Genomic DNA, 25,626 nt, shown 5'->3' with positions numbered 1-25,626 from the left:
GCTGTCAAGTCAAGTCACCTTTATTTATATTGCGCTTTTTACAATACAGATTGTTTCAAAGCAGCTTCACAGTGATATGAGAATAATACAACAAAGTTTTTTTCTAGAAGAAAATGTCATCATCGTCCACCTTAAGTAAGGCAGATCAATAATTTTGTTGAATATTAAATGTCTCCAACTAAGCAAGCCAAAAAGCCAAGAAGACAGTGGCAAGGAACCAAAACTCCATCAGTTTACAGAATGGAGAAAAAAACCTGAGAGAATCCAGAATCAGTCGGGGCCAGTTCTCCTCCGAACAGTGTGTGATTATGATTCAGGCAGCATTACAGGTCAGAAGTCAGATTGGATCAGAACATTCAGAGCATTTCCATCTGGTTGGAAGTCGGAGTCAGCACGATTGTTTACATGGAGATGAGTTGTTAAAGATCAGTGCCGATGGCTGTCGTGTCGATGAGGCCTTCACAGGGCTGATGAGGCTGACACTCCAGGATGCGTTGGGATGGGTCCAGGTGCAGGTCCACCATAGGGAAGAGACTAGTTGACACTTCAGGATGCGTTGGGATGGGTCCAGGCCAAGGGTCCACCATAGGGAAGAGACTAGTTGACACTTCAGGATGCATTGGGATGGGTCCAGGGGCAGATCCACCATAGGGGAGAGACTAGTTGACACATCAGGATACGTTGGGATGGGTCCAGGTGCGGGTCCACCATAGGGAAGAGACTAGTTGACACTTCAGGATGCATTGGGATGGGTCCAGGGGCAGATCCACCATAGGGGAGAGACTAGTTGACACTTCAGGACTTACATTGTCGTCGTGTCAGGTGCAGGTCCACCATAGCAGAGAGACTAGTTGACACTTCAGGATGCGTTAGGATGGGTCCAGACGCAGGTCCACCATAGGGGAGAGACTAGTTGACACTTCAGGACTGCGTTGGGATGGGTCCAGGCGCAGGTCCACCATAGGGGAGAGACTAGTTGACACTTCAGGACTGCGTTGGGATGGGTCCAGGCGCAGGTCCACCATAGGGGAGAGACTAGTTGACACTTCAGGACTGCGTTGGAATGGATCCAGACGCAGGTCCACCATAGGGGAGAGACTAGTTGACACTTCAGGACTGCGTTGGGATGGGTCCAGGTGCAGATCCACCATAGGGGAGAGACTAGTTGACACTTCAGGACTTACGTTGTCGTCGTGTCAGGTGCAGGTCCACCATAGGGAAGAGACTAGTTGACACTTCAGGATGCATTGGGATGGGTCCAGGGGCAGATCCACCATAGGGGAGAGACTAGTTGACACTTCAGGATACGTTGGGATGGGTCCAGGTGCGGGTCCACCATAGGGAAGAGCTTGATCACCTCGACCGGACTGTCGACTGAGTGTCGCCTCGTCGGTTAGCCGCTAACACTAATAGGCTGCCCGCGTTCACCTAACTCCTGTCTGCCTCGCTGTGACTGCTGCTAGCTGTAACCTCCACCAGATGCGAGCCGTGACCAAGACTTTCATCTCCTCCTGTCATGCCGTGGATCATTCTGGCACTCACATCAGTCATCCATCTCTGTGTCTCTATTCCATCGCTAACTGCTATCACGGAGCTCTCAGTCCCTCCGCTCTGCATCATGTTCAAATATTCAACTCTGCAACTGGCCAAACTAATCAACTACTCTTTTCCATCCTGCATCCCAGTCATCAAACAGCTCGGACTTCTACGTCGACTCCGTTACATCCACAGAAGCTCTCGCCGCAAGTTTGTTTACTTCCATCACGTACAATCCATTCCATCCATCTGGTCACCTGCACGCTCTGTCGCAACTCTTCCACGTCATCGGAACGCTTCCCCCGCTGGATCACATAGAGCTGAGCGTATGGAGCTAATATTCTGACAAAATGATTTGAATTTGAATTGTGTAAATTTGAATTATTTGCAAGTGTAATCTAACAAAATTGAATTTTAGGTGGTAGTTTAAATAGTTCTGAATTTGAATTTTTTTAAACGAATATTGAACATTTGAAATTTAACAAATTGAAATGTTTTTATGGCTGAATTTTATAGACATGTATTTTCAAACAGTAATATTCAGTTTAAAAAAATTCAGATTCAAGTTTTCAAGATGAAGAAATTCAGAACTTCAAATTCAGTTTTCTAAAATTCAATGTCAAAAATTCAAGTTCAAAAATTCAGATCTGACAGAAAGTAGGTCACAGGTCATCCACAGGGAAGAGTAGATGATCTCAGAAAAGTCGAACAGAGTATTTTGGCCAATTGGGGACCCTTGTCATGAACCGCCCGGAGGTAAGTGATTCTTAAACATGAATGATTTTGTGTTTATATGTTAGGTTAGCGTTCTCAGCACGTGGGACATTTGTCTAAGCGGTCTCTGGTGTTTGTTTTAAAGTATATTTTGTGTAAAATTGATTAGAACGCCACCGTGTCTACTAGACCTAAGTTACACAGATAGGACGCGAGCGGCGCGACGCAACACAGTGCTTGAAGCGACTGTTGCAAAGAGCTGGGACTAGATCAGAAATAGGATGGGGAATCCGTGTGCTGTTGGGGATTTCACGGGTCGCGTCCGGTCTCTGCGTCGTACATGTAAGCATAAGGTACGAGAGGGTGCGCTGTATCGTGAATACGACGCAAACCGGAGTGCTTGCAACCCCTTCAGACGTAAATTTTTCACGAGACAGCACAAGCCTTGCACGGATTCCCCATCCTATTTCTGATCTAGTCCCAGCTCTTTGCAACAGTCGCTTCATGCACTGTGTTGCGTCGCGCCGCTCGCTTCCTATCTGTGTAACTTAGGTCTAGTAGACACGGTGGCGTTCTAATCAATTTTACACAAAATATACTTTAAAACAAACACCAGAGACCGCTTAGACAAATGTCCCACGTGCTGAGAACGCTAACCTAACATATAAACACAAAATCATTCATGTTTAAGAATCACTTCCTCCGGGCGATTCATGAGAGTCAGAGAGGGGACATTCTAAAACGCTTAACGTGAAAAAGGCTTAACGTGGCTCACTGTACGAAGACAGTGATATTAAAGGACCAAACTCAGTACAAATCATATTAATAAACCATACTTTGTGTAAAAAATCAGAATATGAACGCAATGCGTTTCCGCGTTAAGCCAAGCGGCAACCTCCCTGTCTCTCTCTTGAAACCAACACGGAAGTGAATTAAACGGCAATTCATCGACTGGCCGCTTGAGGCTGGCTGCAGAAGGGAGTCAAATCTGCATCTCCCCCATGTTAAAATGCCCAACTTTACAGCAGAACAAAACATGTTTACAGCCTGGTTCTCTCTGTGGCTTTGGTCTATAAAGCTAACTTTGCCCTTCATAACAACTGTGAGGGGGGTGCATTTTTTTATAACTCGCCCGTGTAGTTGATTAATATTTAAAGTTCTGCAAAATTAAGGGTGTGTCCACTCTTGAGTGACAGGCGGATTCCCGCTGATGTAAATGCTAGCCGGTTAGCAGTCACTTCACTTCAGCAAATTCCAGCTGCTGAATTTGCCATCTCTGCCGTGTTTGTGCTTTTATTCGGGATTATTTCATATAATTTAATACACCCATTACCTCGCCCACGGCTTTGGATTCCGCCGTTTTTCGTCGAGTGTCGTTCGAGAGAACAGCCAGCGCTGTATTCCAGTCGTTCTCCTCTGTGAACATGCACTAATGGATGTGATGTCTGACAATTTCGTTGCTTTTTGGAGTTTTCAGATTTAAAAACGTCTATAGATATAAAGGCTACACTCGTTCTGCGGTGCCGTTGCTCTGGAACAGATTATAACATTATGTACCGTCAGATGAGATCCTGCAGGTGTCTGTGTTTCTCCGTTCATGCAATAAATGCACATCCTTGAATGAGCGCGTATTTCTAGCGCATTTACTTGAACTTCACATGTAATATATCTATGTTTTGACCCATTTGAGAATTGAGATGCGGCCAAAATCAGAATTTAAAATGGACTGAATAATAAAGCTCTCTACGAACTTGACGAGCGATGCCGCGCTGACGGACCATAGACTGTAATAAAGAGTGACTGACATGTATGCACATAATCACGGTCACACACACTATCAGAGTAGCCTAATATTGTAAAGTTACTGCATAATACATTTTCAACAAGCAGAATAACTTAGCTGCACAGAATCGCGATACACAGTCTCACTTGTAGCTATGTCTTTTAACTATTACAATATTTCGAAGGGCAAAAACAGGACCTTTTAATTGCCATTCAGATTTTAATCATCAACTGTCAGTGTCACTTTAGCGCGAGCCCCTGTGCAGTCGCAGACTTGGTACTGTGAGTAGCATATAGCATTAGCTCCCAAGCCTGCTAACTCCATAACGTCGCGCTAGGTGGGCGTGGTTTCAGATAGCCAGGCTCCTCAGCTCCGCCTCTTTGCCCATATTCTGTTATCCGGGAGTGACGAGCGGTGACGCGAGGCCAAGATGGCGACGGCCGGCTCCGCCCACTTTAGGCTTCAAAAATGCTCTTCAGAAACCTACGGGTGACGTCACGGACACTACGTCCATATTTTTTTACAGTCTATGCGTTAAGCATGTTCACCATAGAAAACCGTTAAGAAAACGCTTAACGTGGCTTACTGTACAAAGACAGTGATATTAAAGGACCAAACTAAGTACACATCATATTAATAAACCATAGTATGTATAAAAAATCAGATGAGCCCAGAATATGAACGCAACGCGTTAAGCATTTCCTTGCCATAAGAAAACGCTTAACGTGGCTTACTGTACAAAGACAGTGATATTAAAGGACCAAACTCAGTAAAAATCATATTACAGTTTTTTACAATCGCTATGACAGTTTTTTCAATACATTTAACAATTTTCCTTAACTCTTAACACACCAACACACCTAAAACACACAATTGGCAAAACGGTTAATTTCATGCTCAAAATCACACATTGTAAACTAAACTCCAAAACTAATTTTCAAAATACAATAATACACTAACACAATACACTATGTCTAACAAAACACTGCAAACATGTTTCAAAATCAAATAATTATTCAAAACACTAACACATGTTCTCTTCCAACAGGAACATTTAGTCAATCATAACACAATGACGGAAAAAACAGTAACATCAGCTGAAATTACAGAAACTGCATTATTTTATGTGTCAGGTCTGCCCTTATACAATAGACAGTTTATTGTATTGAATATAACATTTTCTCTACATTTTTGTTTTGTTGAGTTTAGTAAATGCATACATTTCTTTTCTTTTTCTGCAGAAATTCAATACAAAAAAATAATGACCATCTCAGAGTAGCTTTATGTACAGTTTATGAAAAAAAAAAAGACAGAGACAGAATTCCTGCCGTAAAGACTTTATTTGCAAAAGGACATTACTGCAAGATATACCTCTCCCTTGTCCTGGTCATTGCCCCACTCCTCTCCCTTGTCCTGGTACTCGTCTTCCTCTCCCCCCGTGTAGGCATTTTTCTTTCTTTCTTTCTTTCTTTTTTTCTTTCTTTTTTTCTTTCTTTCTTTCTTTCTTTCTTTCTTTCTTTCTCTCTTTCTTTCTTTCTTTCTTTCTTTCTTTCTTTTTTTCTTTCTGTTGATATTGTTCCTCTTCCACACAAGATCAGCCCAAAGAGTCCTCTTTTATAACATATGGTCATGCGATTGAAATAAACTCAACACCTGAGTGTAATTCCTTGGATATCAGCTGTAATTTATATATTTGCATAACTTCAATAAGCTGTTCCTCAGTAGCAATGGAATAAAATACAGGGAATATATTTGTGTTTCAATTCACAATATGAACAGCTGTTCACTTTGACTTTAGCCTATATTAGTTATGTTTAGAACATGATGTTATCTGTTCTGACATACAGTGTGAAAGCATTTGTAAAATTGGCAGTAAAATTACATTGTTTTGGTATTGGTTGAGCTTGTGTGTAAAAGAAGTTCAAGCATTTTAAATTTGTGTTAACTATATGCATTTTGTGTCAAAGCAACAATAAATGTGTTACTTGTATAGCCTACAAAGACCGATGTTGTGCTAACCGTGTTAAGAGTTTAGGAAACTTGTTAAATGTATTGAAAAAACTGTCATAGCGATTGTAAAAAACTGTAATAAACCTATAAAAAATCAGATGAGCCCAGAATATGAACGCAACGCGTTTAATTAAGCATGTTATAGAAAACCGTTATAAGAAAACGCTTAACGTGGCTTAATAAACCTTAAATGGTCCTTAGTATGGTTTATTAAGGACCATTTAAGGTTTATTAAGCCACGTTAAGCGTTTTCTTATAACGGTTTTCTATGGTAAGAACATGCTTAACGCGTAATTATTGCGTTCATATTCTGGGCTCATCTGATTTTGTATACAAAGTATGGTTTATTAATATGATTTGTACTGGGTTTGGCAAAACTTCCGCAGTCCCCAATTGGCCAAAATACTCTGTTCGACTTTTCTGAGATCATCTACTCTTCCCTGTGGATGACCTGTGACCTACTTTCTGTCAGATCTGAATTTTTGAACTTGAATTTTTGACATTGAATTTTAGAAAACTGAATTTGAAGTTCCGAATTTCTTCATCTTGAAAACTTGAATCTGAATTTTTTTAAACTGAATATTACTGTTTGAAAATACATGTCTATAAAATTCAGCCATAAAAACATTTCAATTTGTTAAATTTCAAATGTTCAATATTCGTTTAAAAAAAATTCAAATTCAGAACTATTTAGGCCCAATCCCAATTCTACCCCTTTCCCCTTCGTCTACCCCTAACCCTTCGCCTTCCCCTTCCCCTTGACCCTTGAAACAGAGTGGCAAGGCGTAGGGGTGAAAATATTCCCCTAAGAAATGGGACACCACTACACCGTTACACGTCATTATACGTCGTCGCCTACGTCACAGGAGATGCGCCGATGTTTATCACAAACTTCCAAGATGCACAGGACTTGTTTTCTGTGGTGTTGTATTAACACGTTGGAGGTACAGACCTATGTTTGTCCTATTTTGACCTATTTATTTATTTACTGTGTGAAACTGTGTGAAATACGACATTGTGTGGCGTTCATGTGCGTTCAATTCATAAATACGATCTTTACGAGATGACTTGAACGCACCAATAGCTTGTGTGCTTTGTTCGGGGGAGAAGAGATTTTTTTACAAACGTTTCTTTGAAGGAACTGACCGTAAATATGAACACAAGATTGAATGTAACATAAAGCAAATCATTATTTGTCGTTAAAATACTTATTAAAGTCAACAATTCTTACATTTATGGTCTAATTTTTTGCTTGGGCAGCCGTTTTGCGTCTGTAGCCGGTGTATGCAGTGACACTTCTCATACCCCTTCGTTTGAAGTGTGGTCCTGAAAAATCTTCGTTTGAAGGGCTATCTGGCCCTTCCCCCTAGCCCTTCCCCTCCAACCAAAAGAGAATCGAGACAGCCCTACCCCTCCACGTGCACGAGCAAAACAGAGGGGAAGGGGTAAGTGAAGGGGTAAGGGGTAGAATTGGGATTGGCCCTTAAACTACCACCTAAAATTCAATTTTGTTAGATTACACTTGCAAATAATTCAAATTTACACTATTCAAATTCAAATCATTTTGTCAGAATATTAGCTCCATATGAGCGCGCCATCAGGCTGCACAGAAAACCCGGACTGGACTACAGTGCTACTTGCACTTCACATATATCTACTCTCCAATCTTTTTCAAATCAACTCACTGTCCCTCCTCAACTGCATTTACCCCCCCACACGCACTGTTATCTGGGACAACCTCAGATCTTTCCAGCCTGCCCTCATCTCACCACCCTCTCACCATGCAAACTTTGCACTCCTCAACTATGGAGCTAAATGAGTCTCAATAAAGATAAATGCACACACTACATTCACATATGCACACACAGGATTCATACATGCACACACATGATTCATAAATACACACACAGGATACACAAATGCGCACAAAATTCACAAATGCACTCACAAAATTTAAAAAGCACAGAAGATTCACAAATGCATACAAAATTCACAAATTCACACAAAATTCATAAATACACACACAATTCAGAAATACAAACAAAATTTACAAATGCACTCAAGATTCAGAAATGCACAGGGCAAGATTCAGACGTGTATTTCTGTTGCACACACAAATATATATTGATTTACAAACTGCTTGCAGTCTGTGAACTTCACTGCATTTGTGTGTGAATTTTGAGACTCCCTTGACTTGGCTCGACACACAAATGCCTTTTTTTAAACAGGGAATGATCAGCAACCAATCAGATATCTCCCTTGGTTTAGCCAATCACAAGAACGCACCCCGCGTGGGGGATTGTTTACTCATAAGCCAATCACATGAATGCGTTCACACAGCGCGATATGCATGTGGCGCGGCGCGGTGGAGTTCTGTCTGTCAGTTGGTTGAGACATAGACATCATATAGATAGACGCCCTATCGACCGCTACTGTATGGGAAGCCAAACAAACCAAAAGTGGGACGAGACAGCGGGGGTTTACAGAGCTCGCGCCGCGCTGACATGTCATCTGCGCGGTTCAATGGTCCGAGCCGCGCGGACGTGTTTCCTAGCGACAACCAATGGGCAGCGCGGCGCGAACAATCCTCACCAGCGCTGCACTGATCAAACAGCGCAGCGCAAACCATACATGCAAATAAATGTACAATAAAGAAACCCCAGCTTCCTTACAAAAAATTGGTTCTCTGCTGAAGTTTAGGAGTTTTTCCCTACAGAAGACAAAGAAGAAGAAAGACAAGATGAAATGCATGCATTTCTTATGTTTATTATAGCTATTTAATACTGTTAGTAAAGAGTAGTGTTGTGCGTCGATTCTTTGAAGAACTGCACATATATAGAGGCTACGGAAAGAGCTGTACAAAGCAGAAACTTCAATGACTTTCAATTTCGTAGTCGTCTTGAGGAGCACGCCAACCTTCTGGAAATTATATCGGACAGTTTACATGTTCAGGTAATGTATGTTAGTAAGTTTTGCATTCAGCCATCATTTGTAGACTTTAAGCTTTTTATGTCTGAATTCCATCATTTGTTAATTTTGAATAAAATGTTAAAACTAAAGATCAATTTTATGTTATTGATATTTTGTGATATTGATTTATAGGGTGAATTCGGTATGATTTGGACACTTTTTGCTATTGAGATTAATTGGAAAAAGTGTCCCTCCCAATCAACCTGTCGCCTATATATAGCCTAGTCTAAAACTGTATAATGTTTTAGAATGACCTTAACCTCATCACCACTGTGATGTGATATCTGGAAGTTAGAATTAAAATGTTATGGTTTCACTATTCTTAAGACAATAACAAATTTGTTTTGCCTTTATAGTTCACCCAAAAAAATGAAAATTGTGTCATCATTTACTCACCCTTAATATAAGTTGTTCCAACCCTGTATGATTTTTTCTGCTGAACAGTGAACCCAGAAGATATTTCAAAGAAGAATGTCAGTTACTAAAAAATATATGGATCCCACTGACTTCCATAGCATAAAAAAAAAACTATGGAAGTCAATGGGACCCATCAACTGACAGATTCACCTGCACTGCACAGCAGATTTTGAAAGAAAAAGCCTTGAAAAATGAATAATTGCAAAACTGCTGTGTCAAACTTAAAATAAACATTACCTTGGCCGTCCCCTGGTATGTAAAATTGGTAGTGAAAATGGGGCGTTCACAGGAGGGTTGAAAATGGTCCACCAGAAGACATAAGTCTTGTATAGCCTCTTGAAGTTCATAGATTGTGATGATGAGGTCAAGGTCATTCTAAAACATTATACAGTTTTAGACTAGGCTATATATAGGCGACAGGTTGATTGGGAGGGACACTTTTTCCAATTAATCTCAATAGCAAAAAGTGTCCAAATCATACCGAATTCACCCTATAAATCAATATCACAAAATATCAATAACATAAAATTGATCTTTAGTTTTAACATTTTATTCAAAATGAACAAATGATTATGGAATTCAGACATAAAAAGCTTAAAGTCTACAAATGATGGCTGAATGCAAAACTTACTAACATACATTACCTGAACATGTAAACTGTCCGATATAATTTCCAGAAGGTTGGCGTGCTCCTCAAGACGACTACGAAATTGAAAGTCATTGAAGTTTCTGCTTTGTACAGCTCTTTCCGTAGCCTCTATATATGTGCAGTTCTTCAAAGTATCGACGCACAACACTACTCTTTACTAACAGTATTAAATAGCTATAATAAACATAAGAAATGCATGCATTTCATCTTGTCTTTCTTCTTCTTTGTCTTCTGTAGGGAAAAACTCCTAAACTTCAGCAGAGAACCAATTTTTTGTAAGGAAGCTGGGGTTTCTTTATTGTACATTTATTTGCATGTATGGTTTGCGCTGCGCTGTTTGATCAGTGCAGCGCTGGTGAGGATTGTTCGCGCCGCGCTGCCCATTGGTTGTCGCTAGGAAACACGTCCGCGCGGCTCGGACCATTGAACCGCGCAGATGACATGTCAGCGCGGCGCGAGCTCTGTAAACCCCCGCTGTCTCGTCCCACTTTTGGTTTGTTTGGCTTCCCATACAGTAGCGGTCGATAGGGCGTCTATCTATATGATGTCTATGTCTCAACCAACTGACAGACAGAACTCCACCGCGCCCGCGCCACATGCATATCGCGCTGTGTGAACGCATTCATGTGATTGGCTTATGAGTAAACAAACCCCCACGCGGGGTGCGTTCTTGTGATTGGCTAAACCAAGGGAGATATCTGATTGGTTGCTGATCATTCCCTGTTTAAAAAAAGGCATTTGTGTGTCGAGCCAAGTCAAGGGAGTCTCAAAATTCACACACAAATGCAGTGAAGTTCACAGACTGCAAGCAGTTTGTAAATCAATATATATTTGTGTGTGCATCAGAAATACACGTCTGAATCTTGCCCTGTGCATTTCTGAATCTTGAGTGCATTTGTAAATTTTGTTTGTATTTCTGAATTGTGTGTGTATTTATGAATTTTGTGTGAATTTGTGAATTTTGTATGCATTTGTGAATCTTCTGTGCTTTTTAAATTTTGTGTGTGCATTTGTGAATTTTGTGCGCATTTGTGTATCCTGTGTGTGTATTTATGAATCATGTGTGTGCATGTATGAATCCTGTGTGTGCATATGTGAATGTAGTGTGTGCATTTATCTTTATTGAGACTCATTTAGCTCCATACTCAACACCCGATCGCTTAACAATAAAGCCCCTGCCCTCCATGAACTAATCCTCGACAACACGCTGGATTTCCTTCTGCTCACAGAAACCTGGCAACAACCCAATGACTTCTTCTCCCTCAACCAAGCATCCCCCACTGGCTACAATTATATCTGCAAACCCCGCCCCTCCCGCCGTGGAGGTGGCCTCGCCGTTATTTTCAATCAGAACTTCCGGATCACTGAACTCACCCTCCCCTCAGTATCATCATTTGAATATCTCGCCTTCAAAGCTCTTTCCTCCATGACAGTTATCCTCATTTACCGGCCACCTAAACCAAATCCCTCCTTCCTCTCTGATTTAACTGAACTCCTCACACTAGCCTCATCTCTCTCTCCACGTCTGCTGCTACTCGGTGACTTAAACATCCACATTGGCTCTCCCACCTGCAAGCTGTCATCAGAATTCACCATTTTACTGGACAACTTTACTCTCACCCAACATGTCACATTCCCCACCCATGAAAAAGGACACATCCTCGACCTGGTCTGCTCCACCAACCAACCAGTGCTCGACCTTCATCCATGCCTCTTTCCCCTCTCTGATCACAAACTGATACGGTTCACCATTCCTTCTCCAACCCCACGCCCCCGCCTCCTCAGAGAAATCACCTTCCGCAACCTTAAATCGATTGATCCCCACCATCTCGCTGACCTGCTCTCCACCACTCTCCACCTGGACTCAAACCTCACCTCACCTGATGATCTCACAAACCACCTCAACTCCGCTTTGTGTACCTCCCTTAACACTCTGGCCCCCCTTAAAACAAAAACCGTCACTTTTAACACCTCGTCACCCTGGTACACACCTGCACTCCGGAAATTGAAACAAACTGGTCGCCAACTTGAACGTCTGACAAAAAAATCATCTCTCACAGTCCACCATGACGCCTACAAACTCCACCTCATTGCCTACAAAGATGCCCTCATTGCTGCCAAATCTGCCTACCTCTCCACCATCTTCACCAACCCCTGTAAAAATCCCAGAACCCTCTTCTCCACAATGAACAACCTCATCAAACCTCGGACCAACACCCTCCCTACCTCTACTCCGGATCTCTGCAACTCATTCCTTCACTTTTTCGCTGATAAAATCAACATCATTTATCAATCTCTATCCTCTGCATCCGACCTCCCAGTATCTACTCCAGCACCTTTCATTGGCCCTCCTCCCCCCATCCCTACCGACCTCCCTCCCCTTCCTCCACACTGCCTCCTCTCCCAGTTTGACTCGGTCACCACTCCTGAAATCTCTAAACTCATCAGCTCTTCCAAACCCACTACCTGCTCACTTGATTCCCTACCTACTCCACTCCTGAAGTCCTGCCTCCCCGTCCTTTGCCCCTACCTCACTAACCTCTTCAACTCCTCACTGTCCCTTGGAATTGTCCCCTCTGCTTTCAAAACTGCTGCTGTCACACCAATCCTTAAAAAATCTGGTCTGGATCCCTCCTCCCTCAACAACTACCGCCCAATATCCAACCTCCCCTTTCTGTCTAAAACCCTGGAACGTATAGTTGCCTCACAATTACAAACCCATCTTCATGCCAATAACCAATTTGAACCCCTCCAATCTGGTTTTCGCCCCCTCCACAGCACAGAAACCGCTCTCCTCAAAGTCCTCAACGACCTCCTCACCTCTGCTGACACCGGTTCCCTAAACATCCTTATTCTTCTCGACCTGAGTGCAGCCTTTGATACCGTGAGCCATAACATCCTGCTCACCAGACTCAAAGACCTTGGAATCGAAGGTACCGCACTCAGCTGGCTCCGTTCCTACCTCTCCAACAGATCCCACTTCATCTCTCTTCATAACCACACCTCTGCCACTGCCACAGTCACCCAAGGCGTTCCCCAAGGCTCCGTACTCGGCCCCCTCCTCTTCATCATCTACATCCTCCCCCTTGGTCAGATACTCCGCCACTTCAACCTGAACTTCCACTGTTATGCCGATGACACCCAGATCTATCTCAGCACCAAATCCCCCTCCAATCCTCCCCTCTCCCACATCAACTCCTGTCTGTCAGCTATTAAAACTTGGATGCAACGCAACTTCCTCAAACTTAACTGCAATAAAACAGAATTCCTCATCATAGGCTCCAAATCCACACTCAGAAATACCAATAACCCCACTCTCACCATCGACGGCACCATTGTTTCCCCATCTCCCCAGGTCCGCAACCTCGGCGTGATTTTTGATTCAACCCTCTCCCTTGAGCCCCACATCCGTCATGTCATTAAAACCTCCTTCTTTCACCTCCGCAACGTCGCCAAAATCAGACCGTCACTCACACCCCCTGCTGCTGAAAGACTCATTCACGCCTTCATCTCCTCACGACTGGACTACTGTAACTCACTACTCCTTGGTATCAGCTCGACCTACATAAAAAGACTCCAACTGGTCCAGAATGCAGCCGCCCGACTCATCACTCGCTCCAAATCTTGGCACCACATCACTCCAGTCCTAAAACAACTACACTGGCTTCCCATTTCCCACAGGATCACATACAAATCCCTGGTCCTTACCTACAAAGCCATCCACCACCTGGCCCCCTCATACCTCACTGACCTCCTCTCCCCCTACCATCCGTCACGGTCCCTCAGATTCACCTCAGCCGGTCTCCTCCGCATCCACAAATCCAAGCTCCGCAGTTTTGGGGACAGAGCCTTTTCCAGGGCAGCTCCCAGGCTCTGGAACTCCCTCCCCCATGAGATCCGCACCTCTGAGTCCCTCACCATCTTCCAGTCCCGCCTCAAGACCCATCTCTTCACCTCTGCCTATCCGTAGCCCCATGCCCTTCCTTTTTTTTTTTTTTTTTACCAGCCCTGTAAAGCGACTTTGAGTTCGAGAAAAGCGCTATACAAATTCAATTTATTATTATTATTATTATAGCAGAGAGACTAGTTGACACTTCAGGATGCGTTAGGATGGGTCCAGACGCAGGTCCACCATAGGGGAGAGACTAGTTGACACTTCAGGACTTGCGTTGTCGTCGTGTCAGGTGCAGGTCCACCATAGCGGAGAGACTAGTTGACACTTCAGGATGTGTTGGGATGGGTCCAGATGCAGGTCCACCATAGCGGAGAGACTAGTTGACACTTCAGGACTGCGTTGGGATGGGTCCAGACGGGATGTGATGTGTATGCTAGGTCAAAGAGATGTGTTTTTAGTCTAGATTTTAGTCTAGACCTTTCCTGATCTTAGACTGCAAGTGTAAGTCTGCAGCCAGACCCTATTGGTTTCCTTTGTATTTTTTATCTGTTCGGTTTTAGCAAGTTTATTGTCAGCACTTGTCACGCCATAATACTGTGCTGCACCAAATGCTTGGGTTTTGCCCACACCTAAGATCTGATTGCCCCCATTGTGAGAGTATAAATATCAAAACGCTTTGTTCCTGGGTTGCTTTCTTTGCAAAAAACACCAATGCCTCACCGGGATATTTTGAAGGATGTTTAAGTGTTTATAATTATTAATCTGATTTGTAAGCTTGCAAGAACATATAACCGCAGTATTTGTGTACATTCTTTGTGATTAAAAAGTGCATGATTTCACAAACATTAACCATATTTTATCTTCTATTTTTCAGCATTCTCCTTTCTTTGTTTGAGATGTGAATTTGTGTGATACTGATCATCTTCTTGTGATGTTTCAGAATGTGGATGTGAACAGAGATCCAGAGGATGCTTTACTGACTGTACCGGAACACAACTAGACAAGATCACAAGTTCTCCTCTTAATGATGAAATATATTTTACTTACTTTTAGGGCCTTCTGACCTTGGATGTAATTTTGTAATTGTGGGATGAAAAGTGTTATTCAGTGCTGTCACACTGATCTTAATTCAGGTATGATATGAAATTACCCATGTGTTAAATAGTTTGATGAAAACATTAGTTAACATTAGTTAGTTGACCCAAAAATGAAAACTATCCCATAATTTACTCAGTTATATAAGAAAAATATCCTAGCTCTTCAAAGCTTTTAATGACGTATTGAAGTCTAAAATGAGAATTTTAATGAGAAATGAGAGACATGTCAGAGGAGCTTGAGTTTGTTGCTCAGCATCACTGAAGGGAAGATAAACAAGAACAAGAATCCAGAGACTATATGGTTATGTCTAATTCAAGACTATCAACTATCAGCATTTAATGATCATCATCTTTTTTCTTTTCTTTTTTGCCACAACAAATGTGGTTTGCAAAAACACGAAGTCAGAAAAAAAAACTTAAAATGTCAAGGGTAAAGAGCCCAACTAAAGCAAACGCTAATCTCCATAATAATAACTTCAAACCAAACATTTTCAATTAAACTTCAATATCTGAACATATGTTAATTATACTGTAAATAAAAGCTTCTGTAGATGTATGACAGAAATAAAATAAAACTGGTTAGTAATAAGTGCAATAATGTGTAATGGTTGGAAGTCAGTTTGTGTTTCTCTCTTTTTCTGTTCTTGTTGTTCCTCTTTCCTTCAGTGATTCTGTTGTTAACAGCAGGTGTTCATCACTAATGCTCAACAATCATTAACATATTCACTTAATTATCTCACTGCAGCACTGCATCAATGTTACTTTTACAATTTTTGTAACATTTCTTGAAACCATCACTCACTTTCTCAAACCCTTAAACACAAAACCAACATTTTCAAACCACATTCACAGAACCTCTCTGACTCTTCTGGCAAAAGCAATCAATTGCCTCAAAACCATTTTATCTGTTCCTTAAAATCAAACGATGCTTTCAGATCATACACAGCGAGTCAAAATTATAAACACTAATCATTCGTTAGACACTACATAAAAAATGGAGAACAGGAAAAAAAGTATATTGTAACAAAGTAAATTAATGTTCCAATTACGTAAAAAAGTATAGTAATGACAACGTAGTAAGGTGAATAAATGGTATACTGTATCCACTGCAAGTGTAGTATTGTAATGGATATTGTAAAGTAGGCCCATCGAATGTCTGTATATTCAGCACTTGCAAACTGTGACCCAACTGCAAAAGCCAAAAAAATCACAGTAAAAAACTCTAAATGATAAGCATGTTACAGTAAAGTACACTCAGAAGAGTTGTGCAACTGCAAAATCAAGGTCAGTGAGAGAGATTTTATTCTGCTTCAGCATCATGTCTTCATGTTGGTCTGGCCGGAGGAGTCGTCTCTGCAGGCAAAGCGAATAAAGCCAGATCCAGCCTTGACAAAATTCTCCACACCTGCTCTTCCTCGTCCTCTTCCGCCTTGTTCACCACCTCTTAAACACATACTCTTCCCTCTTATAATGTTACCATGCATTATTGGTATCAACATTCAGTCCAACATTTTAGTCAATATTGGCAATCTGAACTGACTTGTATTATGTTCAGTTGGTTTGATCACATCATTAGAAATAAGTGTGAACAATTTTGAGTCATTGTGGGTAAAAGAGTGTTTAACTTTTGCCTGCCTGTGTTTAGCATTTTGAAACATAAGTGCATCACAGTGCAAAATGTGTATTTTACTGAGTGGAAATGTGTTTAAAGTTTGGGGAAAGGAGTGCATGAGATTTGCAATCAGTGTTTTACAGTTTTTCTCAATTGTTTACACACAAATACTGGTACTTGAGACACAATGACCACAACATGTAACTCATGCACCAACCCCCTGAACCACTTCTGTTAAACTAAAAGCACAATTCCTGCTTTACACTCAAATTGCAGCTCTAAAACACACTTTTTTAAAACACTGCACACAATTCTCTGCATTTACAGTTTTTACAATCGCTATGACAGTTTTTTCAATACATTTAACAATTTTCCTAAACTCTTAACGCACCAACACACCTAAAACACACAATTGGCAAAACGGTTAATTTCATGCTCAAAATCACACATTGTAAACTAAACTCCAAAACTAATTTTCAAAATACAATAATACACTAACACAATACACTATGTCTAACAAAACACTGAAAACATGTTTCAAAATCAAATAATTATTCAAAACACTAACACATGTTCTCTTCCAACAGGAACATTTAGTCAATCATAACACAATGACGGAAAAAACACTAACATCAGCTGAAATTACAGAAACTGCATTATGTTATGTGTCAGGTCTGCCCTTATACAATAGACATTGTATTGATCATAGATTGTGTTTTGCACTGTAGTTTCTTGTGAAGCCTCTCTACATTTTAGTTTTGTTGGGTTTAGTAAATACATGCATTTTGTTTCTTTTGCTGCAGAAATTCAATACAAAAAATGAATGACCATCTCAGAGTAGCTTTATGTACAGTTTATGAAAAGAAAAAGAAGACAGAGACAGAATTCCTGCAGTAAAGACTATTTGCAAAAGGACATTACAGCAAGATAATGCTCCCTCGTGCAGGCATTCTTTCTTTCTTTCTTTCTTTCTTTCTTTCTTTCTTTCTTTCTTTCTTTCTTTCTTTCTTTCTTTCTTTCTTTCTTTCTTTCTTTCTTTCTTTGTGTTGCTCTATATTGTTCCTCTTCCACACAAGATCAGACCAAAGAGTCCTCTTTTATAACACATGGTCTGCGATTGAAAGAAACTCAACACCTGAGTATGCTTCTGGATGGGAATCAGCTGTAATTTATATATTTGCAAAACTTCAATAAGCTGTTTCTCAGTAGCAATGGAATAAAATGCAGGGAATAGTGTTTCAATTCACAATATGACCAGCTGTTCACTTTGACTTTAGCCTATATAAGTTATGTTTAGAACATGATGTTATCTGTTCTGACATACAGTGTGAAAGCATTTGTAAATTTGGCAGTAAAATTACATAGTTTTGGTCTTGGTTGAGCTTGTGTGTAAAAGAAGTTCAAGCATTTTAAATTTGTGTTAACTGTATGCATTTTGTGTCAAAGCAACAAGAAATGTGTTAATTGTATAGCCTACAAAGACGGATGTTGTGCTAACCGTGTTAAGAGTTTAGGAAACTTGTTAAATGTATTGAAAAAACTGTCATAGCGATTGTAAAAAAACTGTAACTCATCATCACACAGGCAAACACCGTCACAGTTTTACAATCAGCAATCAGAGCTTCAGCATAAAAGGGCAACAGGAGCTCTTCAATGGAGCAATGGATGCCAACATTGGAATTATTATTATTTTTTACTGTAACTGTATACCGTAAATTCTTGTTGTTTTGAATCTAGACCACAGTATGTACAACTTTGTGTTGGGATGTACACTGTGTACATTGTTTTTGTGGGAAAAATAAAATATATTTGTTACAGTGTATTTGTGTGTATAAAAACAATAAACAACAATATTCTCAAATATTTTTCAACACACTTATGTATGTACTGTCTGTAGTAAGTGTAACACTAAACAAAAAAGGCCTAAGTCATTATGATGAATGGAGATGAAGTATTTTCCATTATCATAGTGTTTTACATTGAGCACATCAGTGTTCAACTGGTTCTTATGAATGTCTATTCATATGATGGTTTGTGTGTCATTTGAAAACAAAATACCATTTTGAGAAGAAATAACATTGTTTTGAATTTTAAGTTTCATTTTGCAGGAGAATTGAGGGGTTTTGCCCATTGTGTGTGTGTTTTTTGATTTGTGTGTAGAGTTCTGAGAATATGAGGCATGCTTTCAGAAAATGTGTATAAACAATTGAGAAAAACTGTAACTACCAGAACTTGTTTACAGTTTTTTACGACTGCTTACACACAAAATCTTTTCATGTCACACGATTTTTGAAACCTCTCACTCAAAGTGCAAAACTACACACCAAATCTCCAAAACCATGAGCTATTTCTCAGCCTTTGACTCAGTTTTCAATTGCATAAAACACTTTTTTCAAAACAGTACACACAATTCTCTACCTAACACACAAATCTAACAGGAACTAACTTCCTTTTCCAAACACAACCAATCAAAATGCTACACTTATTCACCAGGCCACACACACACTCCTCACATGTGCAAACACTAATAACTTTTAACACTAATTTCACTAACCAAACACTGCTTTACTGTAGTATAGGCCTATAAATAGGTCAAAGGTCAGATTACCTGTTTTAAACAATGGATGCCAACAATGGACAGAGACGCCACACACACAATTGTGTTCTTTACTGTATTCTAAAGAATATACTTTTGGTTTACATTATGGTTGTGTTGTATGCTACTGTATACAACAGTAATGTTTGGCCTAATAAATATGTTCAGTTTCTACATTGCATTGGTGATTACAGTGTACTTGTTCCCCTCTCAGCGGATTACTCTCACAGTAACATTATATTGAAATGAAGATATAAGCCAATGAAACACCAAAGAGCTTTAGATTCAGAACAACAGTGTTTACATTATACTATTATGAAAGAAGTGTTTGCCGTTTGATGCGAATGCTTCATTCTGATGTGTGTTTATGGCATTTTGCCTTTCGTGTGTGCAGTTTTGTGAATTGTGTGTACATAAGATTTATGTATTTGAATTGCATAACAATTTTCCATTCATTTGGATTACATAGTTTTAACATAAACCAATTAATAATCTGAATGTGATTCATATTTTTAAGTTATATATAAATGGCTTTGGAACACAGAAATTCTCATGGCTTTTTTGCTACATTAAATGTGCTTTACAAACACAAAATTATAATAGACAAAAAAATATTTTATATTAAAGAGTCAAGGGTCAAGACCCCAACTAAAGCAAGTGCTATCCACCATCATGGTGACTTTAAAATACGAAATATGATTTCATTAAACCGGATATTAAATAAAGTCAGTCTGGTTAGTAATAAGTGAAGCTGGTAATGCTGTTTGTGGAGTTGTGGAGTTGTGTACTCCTCCTCTGCTGAGATCTTCACATATTTAATGTCTTCTTTTATCTTTAGTTGATTTCATCTAAGGCTGTGTCTGAAGTCAGTTGTAGTTCTTGTGTTTCTCTGTTCTTCAGTGATTCTGCTTGTTGACAGCAGGTGTTCATAATTAATGCTCAATCGCCACTTAATTATCTCATTAACTCCAACACTGCTTCAATGGTACTTTAACTCTGTAGTGAGCACACATATGAACACTGAGCAGTGCTAACTTAACATGGGCGTTTTTCTGTGTATGATTACATAAATCTTACCCATTTCATTTACATATGACTGACAAATATGAATCACATTCAGTTTATTAATACAATTACATAAATCTTATCTGTTTAATTTATATATGACTTAAAAATATGAATCACATTCAGATTATTAAGTGGTTTATGTTACAACTATGTAATCCAAATGAATGGAAATTTGTTATGCAATTCAAATACATAAATCTTATGTTTAGACATAATTTTTTTTTGAGTGTAGAGTTTTGAAAAAAGGTGACATAGTTTTGAAAATGTGTGTAAGAATTTACTGGCTAAATCGCCGGTGATGCTGACAAGATTATCTGGCCTGTCCCAGACCAAAAATAGGATGGAAAATAGGATTCCTAAAATAGGAAAATAGGAGACTATGAGGCATAGTTTCAAGAAATGTGTTTAAGCAATCGAGAAAAACTGTAACTTAGTTACGTAAATACAGTAATAGCCAGGGTCACTCTAAACATAAATCAAATGTAAGAGTGAGCAAACCTATGAAGGAACACTTTTAATGAGTGTTTGAAAATGGGAAATGGTGTAAGTTCTTTAATGCACTTTGATTTTTTTGGGTGAGTTTTGCCTTTAATTTTCTCCAAAACTATACAGTAAAATGACATGAAAATAAATACAGTGTCACTCTGAAACGGAATCAAATGAAATTAAAGCTGCAAGCAGCGATTGCGGGCCCAAGCCGGTGGCACCGCCACCCTGGTGCCTTTAGTGGAACTATATATATATATATAAAAAAATATAAAAAAAATTAAAAATATATATATATTATGTAAATTCTTTTTTTCCCCCTATTTTTAACATATATATTATTATATATATAATAATAATATATATATTATTAACATTTTTGGATGCTACACTATTCTTTTTATAGGCTTTGTACTTTGTACACTCACGTTCCAATATAGAAAAATTAAAAAAATTTATTATGAACGGCACAAACTGTACACAGCAAAATCCCCAGTGTTAAATCAACACTGCTCGGAGCATATATGGTCCCACTCTACAGAGTGTTAAAATAACACTGGATCAGTGTTAAAGGTAATGAGATAATTAAGAGATTAATTAAGTGATGATTGAACATTAATGATGAACACCTGCTGTTAACAAGCACAATCACTGAAGGAAAGAGAAACACAAGAACTACAACTGACTTTTAGTCACAGCCGTAGATTAAATCAACTGAAGATAATCTCTGAATCTCTGAAGATCTCAACAGTGAACGATTAAACAACTCCACAAACAGCATTACCAGCTTCACTTATTACTAACCAGACTGACTTTATTTCTGGTATATGTCTATGGACAAAAGTTTAGATGTCGATGTTTAAAAAAAAGGTCACCATTATGGTGATCAGTTTCCCCTTTAGTTGGGCAGTTTGACTCATGGCATTTAAAGTGCAATTTTGGTCTTTGTAACAATATTTACCAAAACTCATAATATGTTACAAAGGAAGCTAAAAATATGAAATGTCCAGGTGTTATCGTTTTCATTATTATAAAGATGAAAGATTCACTAATCTTATCCCTGACAAAAAACAAAAGTTGTTTTTAGTTATTAATAAAGTCAATTTTTTTGACACAGAGCAGTCATCCTGAATAATTTTTTTTTACATACATTGCAGAATTTTTTTGAAAATTATTATTTTTATATTAGAAACAACAGACATCAACAATCTGAGTATGAATCTCAACAATGGTGACATGCTTCATGCTGCAATGCATGCTGGGAGCCATGATTTGTATACTATGGTGCCTCCCATAATGCATTGTGGCATAAAGCATGTCACCATTAATGAGATTCATATGGGGATTCTTGATGTCTGTGTTTTTGTCCAAAGATTACTTTCCGAATAATTAAAAAATAAAGATTCAGCTTAATGACTGATCTATAGAAAGAAATTAATGTTATTGAAAATCGATTAATACCAAATAACCATTTTCAGTAAATGATAACATTTATTAATATTTGTACTTCATGATGTTGAAAACTATAGGCCTATCACCTGACCATCTTTGTTTCTGGCTTTCTTTGCAACCTTTGTGTGTTTTGGTAAACACTGTTACAATGACCATGAAAATCAAATAATAAAAAAAAGAATCAAATTGCCCAACTAAAGGCAACACTGTTCACCATAATGGTGATTTTTAAATGGTGACTAAAACATCAACATCTAATCCTCTGTTAATTCTCAATAAAACTTCTGTAGACATCTGACAGAAATAAAGTCAGTCTGGTTAGTAATAAGTGAAGCTGGTAATGCTGTTTGTGGAGTTGTTTAATTGTTCACTGTTGAGATCTTCAGAGATTGAATGTCTTATTTTTATCTTCAGTTGATTTAATCTACGGCTGTGACTAAAAGTCAGTTGTAGTTCTTGTGTTTCTCTTTCCTTCAGTGATTGTGCTTGTTAACAGCAGGTGTTCATCAATAATGTTCAATCATCACTTAATTAATCAGTTAATTATCTCATTAATTTTAACACTGCTTCAGTGTTATTTTAACACTCTGTAGAGTGGGACCATATATGCTCCGAGCAGTGTTGATTTTACACTGGGGATTTTGCTGTGTACAAATGACTATTTAAACAGAGCAGTGTAATTTTTATATGTAAGGTTGACTATTTTATTATTATATTTTATTAAGGCTATAATGAACATTCTGCGATGTCAAGATTGCAATGCTGGAATGCTGTGTGTGTGTGTGTGTGTGTGTGTGTGTGTGTGTGTGTGTGTGTGTGTGTGTGTGTGTGTGTGTGTGTGTGTGTGTGTGTGTGTGTGTGTGTGTGAGGTTCGATCGAACAATGGAGACATAAAAACATACTCCGTCATTTTGTTCATACAGACCATCATTCAAAATGCAAAGTGTTTCCTTATATTTGTGTACACTCGCAATGAAACACAACATTGTGCTTTTGTTAAACTATAAACTCTTGTCAAACTGTAACCTTTAACTGTCACCCAACCAAAATCACACACACACACACACACACACACACACACACACACACACACACACACACACACACACACACACACACACACACACACACACACACACATATCCCCCCTCCCCTCCCCTCCCCACACAGACAGAATGGCAGAGAGACAGAGAGAGAGAAAATACACATTCAAACCACAATATCTGACTTCCTGTTGGTCGGAGCTAATGACTGTAAATTAGAAAGTTGTCCGGATCGAAGAGAAGAATATACGTACCGAGTTTGGTTACTGTAGGTAAAACTATAACTAAGTTATAACACACTTTATGCATCCTTTTTTAATCATACATTTGTTTCCTCGCCACAGCCAAACCGTTCGAGATATCAAAAATCCCCTGGCAATTTATCATCTTCCATGTCTTGACTTCATGCTGACCGAGTTTCGTGGTCATCGGATGAATTCTCTAGGAGAAGTGTTTCAAATGCGAGAGCAAGCGTTCTCCAATCAACCCGTAATAGCCGACTTCCTGTTGGGCTGGCGTAAAACTTGACCCAGGGAAAGTTGTTCGGCCCGATTAAATCTATATGTGTACCGAGTTTCATATTAATTCATTCAAGCGTGTTTGATATACGGACAAGTGTTCGAATCCCATTCCAGGGGGCGCTGTCGAGCCCCCCTGCCACGCCCGGGTACCAGCTTCAGCCCGGCCCTAATGGCCGCGGGTTCTGACCTGTGTGCAAAATTTCAAGAGTTTTCGAGCATGTTAAGGCCCTCAAAAGTGCCAGAGATTTTGCACACAACAGAGAAATGGTTAAACTAAACTAGCCCCCCTCCTCACACACACACACACACACACACACAGAGGGGCAGAGGGAAAATGCTCCAAACAGTACACATTCAAACCAAAATATCTGACTTCCTGTTGGTCGGAGCTAATGACTGTAAATTAGAAAGTTGTCCGGATCGAAGAGAAGAATATACGTACTGAGTTTGGTTACTGTAGGTAAAACTAATACCCCATTTTTGACTAAAGGTGGCGCTACTGAGCCCCTTACCACGCCCGTTTCTGAAACTTCGCACATGTCTATTACACAATAAATGTCAAATGCATGTTGAGTTTCATGCAATTTGAAGCATGTTAAGAGCCTCAAATGCATCCAAAAAGAATATAAAAGTTTAAAGCGTTGCCATGGCGACAGTATTAAAGATATCAATAATCCTTTCACAGGTCTACATCTGTCATGTGTTTACATTATACAGATGAAGTTTGAAGCAAATCGGGTAAAAATAAGAGGGTGATTTCAAAGCATTTCGAAAGTGACACACTTCCTGCTGCCAGTTGGTGGCGCTATAACTTTGACTCACAATAGTCACATCCATGTGATCGGCCTCTTACAGCGAACACACTGCTGAAGTTTCATCAAGATCAGTTAATGTATGAGGATGTTATAACACACTTCCTGTTTCCAATATTCGCCATAAATTCGTTTCCTCGCCACGGCCAAACCGTTCGAGATATCAAAAATCCACTCGCAACTTTTCATCCTCAATGTCTTGAGTTCATGCACACCGAGTTTCGTGGTGATTGTTTGAATCGTCTAGGAGGAGTATTTTAAATTCCATTGCATGTGTTTTTTAAACTACGCCAAATAGCCGACTTCCTGTTGGGCTGGGGTAAAAAGTCAGAGCATGAAGGATATATGAACCGGTGAGATCTATAAGTGTACCGAGTTTCATATTATTTCATGCAAGCGTGTTTGATTTATGGACCAAGTTTTCGGACCCCGTTCCAGGGGGCGCTGTCGAGCCCCCCTGCCACGCCCGGGTACCAGCTTCAGTCCGGCTCTAATGGCCGCGGGTTCTGACCAGTGTGCAAAGTTTCAAGAGTTTTTGAGCACGTTAAGGCCCCCAAAAGTGGCAAAAACCTTGAAAAAAAATTATTATAAAGAAGAATAACAAAAAACCCTTAGAAGAACAATAGGGCTCTGCGCCCTTTCAGGGCTTGGGCCCTAATAATGAGTAAACCTATAAAGGACACTTTTTATGAGTGTGTGTTTTGAGTATCATATTTCATACATCAGGTATTTATGTATATTTCATGGATCAGGTTTTTATAGCTCATATATACAATTCAATAATTGACATACACTCAAAAAAAAAATTATGTCTAAAAATAAGATTTATGTATTTGAATTGCATAACAAATTTCCATCCATTTGGATTACATAGTTTTAACATAAACCAATTAATAATCTGAATGTGATTCATATTTTTAAGTCATATATAAATGAAACAGATAAGATTTATGTAATTGTATTAA

The 25,626-nt window shown here is 39.4% G+C and overlaps 1 protein-coding gene across 1 annotated transcript in view; it reads left to right on the top strand.

The window, feature by feature from the left end:
• The window catches only part of LOC306985873 (6-phosphofructo-2-kinase/fructose-2,6-bisphosphatase), a 91,338-nt gene extending 75,675 nt beyond the window's left edge, over positions 1 to 15,663 (top strand). Inside the window, exon 14 of the mRNA XM_079588618.1 lies at positions 14,915 to 15,663. Coding sequence (XP_079444744.1) covers positions 14,915 to 14,974 — 60 coding nt within the window. The 3' untranslated portion in view covers positions 14,975 to 15,663. The remainder of the gene's footprint in view (positions 1 to 14,914) is intronic.
• The last annotated feature ends 9,963 nt before the right edge of the window (positions 15,664 to 25,626 follow it).

The sequence above is a fragment of the Phoxinus phoxinus genome, assembly GCF_949152265.1.
Source record: "Phoxinus phoxinus genome assembly, chromosome: 18".
Classification (NCBI taxonomy): Eukaryota; Metazoa; Chordata; class Actinopteri; order Cypriniformes; family Leuciscidae; genus Phoxinus; species Phoxinus phoxinus.
Note: the sequence above shows the minus strand (reverse complement) of the source record. Positions and strands in the feature narration are given on the sequence as shown.